A 7,933-nucleotide genomic window follows, 5' to 3' on the forward strand; every position below is an offset into this window, starting at 1 on the left:
GATTTTCGGTGACTTTTTCAGGCTTATGTTCCCACCAGTTTGTTGTTGTTTTAATATTATAATTTTTGCACAAATTCCAGTGGATCATTTGTGCTACTGAATTGTGCCGCAATTTATTATTATTATTATTATTATTATTATTATTATTATTATTATTATTATTATTATTATTATTATTATTAATTTTACCGTGCTTCTAGACCGCCCCCTCTCCCAAAAGGGACTCGGGGCGGTGTACAGTCCATGCAAAATATATCAAAATACAATAAAAGTTGAATATGTACAGTTAGAATGGAGGAGGTTAAAAATAGAATTAAAAGAACTGTACAGAGCCAGTATATATAAATATAATTTTAAACCCTAAAACACACACAAATTAAATTAAAAACAATACCCCTAAAATAACCAGTTAATAGTACATTTACCAGGAGGAACAGTTGTAATTATGCCAGGCCCGCTAATCGGAACAGGTGAGTCTTCAATTTTTGCCGGAAGGAGCGGAGGTCAGAAGTGGTTCTAATGTCGGGGGGGAGGTCAATCCAGAGGGTTGGGCCCATCACAGAGAAGGCCCTACTCCTTGGTGTCGCCCGTTGGCATTGCCTAGTGGACGGCACCAGGAGAAGTCCCTCTCTGTGTGAGCGAATTGGCCGCAGGGATGTATGTGGGAGGATCCCGCAAGTAACTAGGTCCCGTGCCATGGAGCGCTTTAAAGATGGTAATCAGCACCTTGAAACGCACCCGAAAAACCACAGGTAGCCAGTGCAGCTCGCGCAGGAGAGGTGTTACGTGGGAGTACCTCGTACTCCCCATCACAGCCCGCGCGGCTGCGTTCTGAACTAACTGCAGTCTCCGGGCGCGTCCCAAGGGCAGCCCCATGTAGAGAGCGTTGCAGTAATCCAGGCGGGATGTCACCAGCGCATGAGTGACCGCGCGTAGGGCATCCCGGTCCAGTAGGGGGCGCAATTGGCGCACCAGGCAAACCTGGTGGAACGCCCCCCTTGCCACGGCTGCCACATGGTCATCCATTGACAGCCGGGCATCAAGGAGGACACCCAAATTGCGCGCCCGTTCCACAGGGGGCAATTGTTCGCCCCCTATGGCCAGCGATGGAATCAGCTGGCTGAACCGAGGTGCCGGTAGCCACAGCCACTCAGTCTTGGAGGGGTTGAGTTTAAATCTGTTGTCCCCCATCCAGACCCCGACGGCTTCCAAACACCGGGACATCACTTCGACAGCCTCGTTGGGGTGGCTTGGGCTTGAGATGTACAACTGAGTATCATCAGCGTACAGATGGTACTCAACCCCAAAACCACGGATGATCTCACCCAGAGGCTTCACATATGCGTTGAACAAAAGGGGCGAGAGGACCGACCCCTGCGGCACCCCACAAGAGAGTGGCCTCGGGGTCGACCTCTGTCCCCCTGTCAACACACATTGCTTCCGGTTGGAGAGGTAGGAGCCGAACCACCGCAGAACGGTACCTCCGACTCCTATCCCCTCCAACCGGCGCAATAGGATACCATGGTCGATGGTATCAAAAGCCGCCGAGAGGTCTAATAGGACCAGGATAGAGGAACAACCCCTATCTCTGGCCCTCCAGAGATCATCGACCAACGCGACCAAGGCTGTCTCTGTGCTGTGCCCGGGTCGGAAGCCGGACTGGCGTGAGTCTCGATAATCGGATTCGTCAAGGTGTCGTGGAAACGTTGAATTCTGTGCAGAGACAATCAGAACGTTTTCCCCTCCGTTCACAGAAAGGCTGCTGCAGCCTGTCCCTTTAAGATAGTCCCCATGAGGGAGGGGCTGGGGGGGACCATAAAGCTCTGCTGGGAACGGAGGGGAAAACGTTCAGATTGGGTGGGCGGGTCGGGTGGCCAGAAGAGGTGAGCAGCGACAGGCCAACCAGGAAGGCATGGGTGGAGTTACCAGGGGTTTTTCCACCAGTTTGGAGAACTGGTGCCAATTGTCCTTGCCAGTTCGGCCGAACCGGGCCAAACCGGGAGGATTTCACCCCTGAAGCAAACCTTGCCCACTAACCCCAAATAACAGCCTTGCTACTGTGCAGCCTTTTGAGCAAGAGACAGCTGATTTTATTGTTTTAGTTTTTCACCTTGTCGATGACTTTCTGGCACGCAAGGAGGGATTAAGTTGAAAAGTATACCTAACTCCTTTGTGGACTCTTCTTCTGCACCTGGAATTCCTTTCTTAAGGCATTTGGGAAGGGGAGACCTGGCGTCACCCATCGATCTCTGACGAAATGTTGGTTTTCGGTTTGTTTTCCCTCTCGGACATTATAACCGCTAAGCCGTGTTTGACGTAACTCCGGAAGAGAAGGGAACAGTTTTTCAAGTAAGGTTCTAAATCAGCTTCGGGATGTCTCTCCTTGAATTCGTGGAGATCTTCCAGACCAGCCCTGGCGGTTTCCTTGGAGTTGATCTTCTTGAAGATTTCAGCCAACGTTTGGTTGACTTCGTCCTGGGCGAGAGAAGAAGAGCCCGACTCTCGGTCCATGCCAGGCTGTCCCTCAAAGTGGCTGAGAACTTTCCTCAGGTTGGCTTCCAGATCGGAGTCTCCCCTGTCCTCGATCAGCGTGAGATGACCCAAGATCTCCTCGCCCTTCAACTTGCAAAGGGTGTGGAGAAGAATCTTCAGGGCCCGCAGCGGATAATTGCTTTGATATTGCTTTAGTTTCTCCTTGGGCAGGATCTTCATGAATAGGTGGACATCCAGCAGGATCTGGTCTAGGTAGATGCTGTCGAAGGTTTGAGGGAGCCTCTTGGCTGTTTTCCACAAGCACTTGGCCACCATTTCCGAAAAAGCAAAGAGGTTGTTGGAGGCGGTCATACTTTCCTGGAGAAGAAGAAGCAAAGAACTAAGAATTCTGGTCTGGTTGGACTTCTCCAAAACCTTCATTACCACCAGTTTGGTGGATTGCTCTTCTGGAAGCTCTTCGATGGGAGAATCCAACAAGAAGCTGATGAGGCAGCTGATGAGGTCCTTGAGCACTCCAGCAGAAGCTTCCTGAGCCAAGATGTCTACTTGGAAGAGGGACACCAGGTTGCAAGTGATGGAGTGATAAAACCCGACCACCTGTTCCTTCCGTGCTTCTTCTTCTGCTGTGACATGGAGATGGTGGATGAACTTCATCTGCCGGAGGGTGGCTATCAGAAACGGGTTGATGTGGCCAGACATGAGTTCCACGTTGTCCTCCTGCTCCAAAATCTCCTGAATCTGGACCAAGGCCTCCGTACTTGTCACAATGCTACCACTAGCCAGGTGGCAAATGATCATATTGATGTTGGGTGAGACCCTATTTTCCATATTCATCCCTCGTGGGTCTCCAACTGCCGACTTGGGATTTGGGGAGCTGTCCACCTGGTTGATGTCCTCCTGCTCTTGAACGGAATCTGAATAGTCCTCTTCTACCTGATTTCCGGTTGTGATGTTTTGCCTGGAACCATCTACATAAGACTTGGTTGAGAGTTGGTTTTTCATTTTCTCCTCTCGGACATCCTTAGCTCCTGCCTCCCTGATGCTGTCCTCCAAAAGGCACATATGTTTCTCCGAGATATTCCCAATGACCCGAAATGTTTCTAGTCCAAAGACGTCCCGGGCGATTGCGATGACCTTCAAAGCAGCGGTATGGACCGCATTGTTGTAGTCTCCGGTCAAGACCAGGAGGGTTTTCAGAATTTTGCTGGGGTTCGGCTGGCAGACTTCTGGACCGTATTTCTCCAGCATCCATCCCAACTCTTTCAGGCATCCTATCCGTTGATTGGTGTTCTTGGCCTGGGCACCTTCAAGGAGAAAAGAAAAAGTCTTGAAGGCCGGGTAGATGAAGAACATCTGCTTCACAATTGCCCGGACCTCTTTGAGGATGGATTCTTTGGTTCCTCCCAGCTTCAGGAGAAGGTAAGGCAGGAAAGAGGACACCTCGCTATCCGTCAGCTGGTACTTCTCCTCCATGAGCAGGTGGAAGAGTCTTTGAAGGTACTCTAGGGTCTTCATGAGGACCCAAGTGTTGGTGTCGAACAATCGAAGGCTGAGCCATTTCAAGATGAGGTCCAAGCAGCTGAGGACCCCGTCTTTCTCGGTCTCCAAGTGCTTGGACATCACCGCCAATGCTTTGATGTGGTGTTGAAAGTTGGAATGGAACATCTCCTCCTGCAGCCAGTTGGAGAAACAACTGGACATCTGAGCTTTGAGCTGCTCGATATATTTGCTGCTAGGGGTGCTGAAGTTCCACCGGAGGACTTTCAAAGCCTTCTCCTCTTTGGCCCTCTGTTCTTTGCCTTTGGGGACAATCATAAAAATGGGACCGAGCTTGCCGGGACCTTCCTTTAAGGCAACTTTGGTTTGGGACTTCGTGGCTGGGAATCGCTTAGTTTTGGGGACCGTTCCTTCCGAGTTGGCTTTTCGGACATCCACGCTCAACTCGTTGTACCCAACGTTTTCTGTCGAGGAGGAAGGGGTTGGTGGGCATGGCGGAGGAGAAGGAGCCACCTCTGATTTGGACCAAGACTTGCCCCGGGGGAGCTTGGACAGGGTCCTTGACAAGTTAAGGGTGGCCTTGGAAGATCTGCTTTCTTTTACTCTTTCCAGGACGAGGAGGACCTGGTCCCGAGAAGCTGGCTTCAGCTTGCTGGTAGCTTCACACATCTTCTCAATGCCGAGGTGGAGAAGGAAAAACGGCAGGGCCTCCTGCGCGGCTGTGCGTGTTTCCTCGTGCGAATTCTCCAAGGCCGAATAGAGGTGAGGGACACAACGGAGAAGGTCAGCAGAAGCCGAGTTGGAAGACGGCAGCTTCTCCACCAGCCAGCCCAGGAAGCCCTGTCTGGGGGACACCATGTCCTTCTTCGGATCCGCAAAGAGGTCATCTCCTTCCAGCCATTCTTTCATGCCGGTGTGCTCTGCCCAAGCCTCGATGGTGGTGAGAGCCAGGGGCCTCAAGCTACTTTTGCTATCTTTGAGCACCGCCAGGATGGACATGCCCAGGGTCTTGACGTGATGCTTCAACCCGGGGCCCATGGCCTTGGCGAGCTGCTGCAGGACGACTAAGGTCTGCTTCACCAGAGCTTTGTTGGAGTCGTGCAGGCAAGCTTTCAAGGCCAGCGGGAGGTCTCCCAGGTTGGGCTGGATGGACGTGATCTCGCTGAGGATCCTGGAGACTTCCTCCAGCCCTTCCTTCCGCACCTTCCAGCTGGCCTCCTGCATTTTGGACATCAGCTCCGCGGAGATCTTCTGGCGGAGGTCCACCGTGTTCTTCTTCCAGTAGGGTTGCGCGTCCCCTCCTTGCTGCGTAGAGTTTCGACAGAACCTGCAGCGGCCTCGGATTTGAGGCGGGGGGCTTTGGCCACATAGCTGTTCGAACCGGGCGTCTATCTGGGACAGCAGAAGGGGCCTTTCGTCCTCAAAGAAGACCCTCAGGGGGCTCCCCACGTAGAGGAAGATCATGCTGAGGAGGTTGAACGCAGAGGTCCGCACGTCTGGGTGGGCCGCGGACAAGGAAACTTTGATGTAGCTGACAAACATTTTGGCCTCCAGGCCATCGAAGCCGAAATCTCGGATGGCTTCCGAGAGCCAGTTCAGGGTCTCTGCGTGAGTTCTGGGGCTGTCTTGCATGAAAGCGGCTTCGGTCACTTTCTCGGCCGTCCAGGGCAAGCCGCAGGCTTCAGCCACCGCCGTGAGGGCTTCCTTGGTGTCGCTGCTGCAGATGACGTCTCCAATCTTATCCACCAGATTCCCCAGGACGAACTGAGCGGAGGTCCTGGAGAAGTTGCCCTTGCGGGCGATGAGGGTGACAATGTGTAGCTTCTTTTGCATCACCTGGAGTTTGGTTTCATTCCAGCCGGGCTCCTTGTGGAGCAGCCGGACCAGCGCCTGGCAGGGCACTTGATGGTTCTCCATCTCTTCCACGGCCCTCTCCAGCGCCTCGAGGCAGGAGATGCGCTCTTTCCAGTTGCTGCTGTCCAGATGTTGGAGGCAGGACTCGGGCAGGACTGCAGCAGCTTCCAGCTCACATGATTCTTCTGGCAGTTCCTTCTCTGTCATGTCCTTTGGCATTAGCATCTTGGCTGTCTCTGCGTTCTAGAACCTTGGTCGGCCATGCGCAACATGGCGGCTCAGCCCTCCCTCGGGTGGCGATCAGTTCGGTCAGCGCCGAGGACATTCCGAGAAGCCAGGTAGATAGCCAAGGTCTCCTTCCTAGGGGAATCCGGCTTGTGACCCCCACCCTGCCCTCCCCAGAGAGGAGATGGTGGTACCCTACTCTTTGGGGAAGAGGGCCTTCTTACGCGGCTGCTGCTGCGGCTTATCAGTGGTCAGCTTTGCTTGAAGACCACCCGGGTGGGCGGCTTTGTGATGTCACTGATGCCACAACAGAGGGGAGAAAGACTCCAGGAACAAAGAAGATGTCACTGAAAGAGTACAATGGTCAGAATTCAGCGTGGAAGATGGGGGGAAGAATCCCGGGGGAGCCCTAGTGGAGTTTCAGATGGGTGTTCAGAGAAGGAGCTGGAATGTTCTTGAGATCTTGAAGGGTCAACGTTCGCAGACCTGGTCTATCCCAAAGGATTTTTTTCAAGAGGCAACTGGGCTTCCTTTTTTTTCCTTGAAGGCCTTTCTCTTATCATCCAAGAAGCTTCTTCAGTTTTGACTAAATGGTGGAGAATGGAAGGATTTATCCTCCTTGAAGATAGCTGGTCATTTGCATCCTTTTGGAGAGTCGTTGAGGCCCCTTGGAGGTTTAACTGTGCCCTCAGGGTCACCTGAATTGTGCAGATGGGTGTAGAACCTTCTTGGAACTGTTGAAAGGACTGGGTTGTAACTGGAGATAAGTGGTCCTATTATGAGGGCCTACATAAACCTCCAAGTGGCCTCAACGACCTTCTAAAAAGGAGGCAAATGACCAGCTGTCTGCAAGGAATATAAATCCTTCCATTCCCCTCCACCCAATCAGAGTTGAAGAAGCTTCTTGGATGAGAAGCGAAACGTCTTTATAAAACCCAGAAAGTCTAGTTGTCTCTTGAAAAAGCACCTTTGGGACAACCATGGATGACTGAGAAGCTCCATAGACAGACCTGGCCTGGTCAGAGGGAATTAATAATCTCTCAGGTTTCCGAAAGACGCCCTAATTATTTCATGAGCCTCAAGCCAAGTTTCGAAAGAAAACCAGTCATGTATTAGGAACACCATTTTGGCAATACCTCATTGCAGTCAGATCTAACCATATTTGAATTATGGCTGAACTTGTACCCCTGTTCTTTCCCTCCTGATGACATGATCAGGTTCAGGGGCTGCATTCACACAACATACTCAACCCAGTTATAAACCTGCTCCTTTTTCTGGGTTTCCATCATCTACTGACTCACAAACTAAAGTGGTGGGCTGTGTTCACACCATATTCTAAGCCACTGTTTCCCATGTTGAGGATGTGTGGACTTCAACTCCCAGAATCCCTCAGCCAGCATAGAAGTGGAAGTCCACCCATCTTCAAATTCTCCATTCTGGGAGTTGAAGTCCACAGGTCTTCAACTGGTTTAGTTGAGAAGACTTCACGAAACCACAAGCCACAAATAACAGTGCAACCAAGCTTATAGTAGGTTGTGTGAATCTAGCCTCAAGGTTCTTGAGAGTTAGGAAGGTTGTGAAGCCTCTACATCTGCCACAAACCCACAACCAAGTCCTTCCTTTCGCAGGTGGTGAGAAACCACACCCTGCCTTCCATCTTGGAACTGTTCTGATCTAGGCGTCCCAAGAGCATGAAGCCGACTCCTCCTCCCGATAAAACCCCTTTTATTTAGGTTCAAGGGAATTCCTCTCCAGCAAAATCCCAGCCAATAGTCTTTCATGAGATTTCACAACTACAGACCTTTAGCACGCTTGGAGAGCTGCCAGGCCGATATCTTCTAAACTCTATGCTGTAGCAGCAATT

The 7,933-nt window shown here is 51.6% G+C and overlaps 1 protein-coding gene across 1 annotated transcript; it reads right to left on the minus strand.

Annotated features, from left to right (window-relative positions):
* Window positions 1–2,235: 2,235 nt before the first annotated feature.
* Window positions 2,236–6,069, minus strand: LOC309393787 (cytoskeleton-associated protein 5-like; the record flags this gene model as incomplete). Its single annotated transcript, XM_081956283.1, has 1 exon — window positions 2,236–6,069. The coding sequence occupies one exon, from the start codon at window positions 6,067–6,069 to the stop codon at window positions 2,236–2,238; it is 3,834 nt and encodes a 1,277-aa protein (XP_081812409.1).
* Between the last annotated feature and the right edge of the window lie 1,864 nt (window positions 6,070–7,933).

This window comes from Natrix helvetica (genome assembly GCF_964273705.1).
Source record: "Natrix helvetica genome assembly, chromosome: 5".
Lineage (NCBI taxonomy): Eukaryota > Metazoa > Chordata > Lepidosauria > Squamata > Natricidae > Natrix > Natrix helvetica.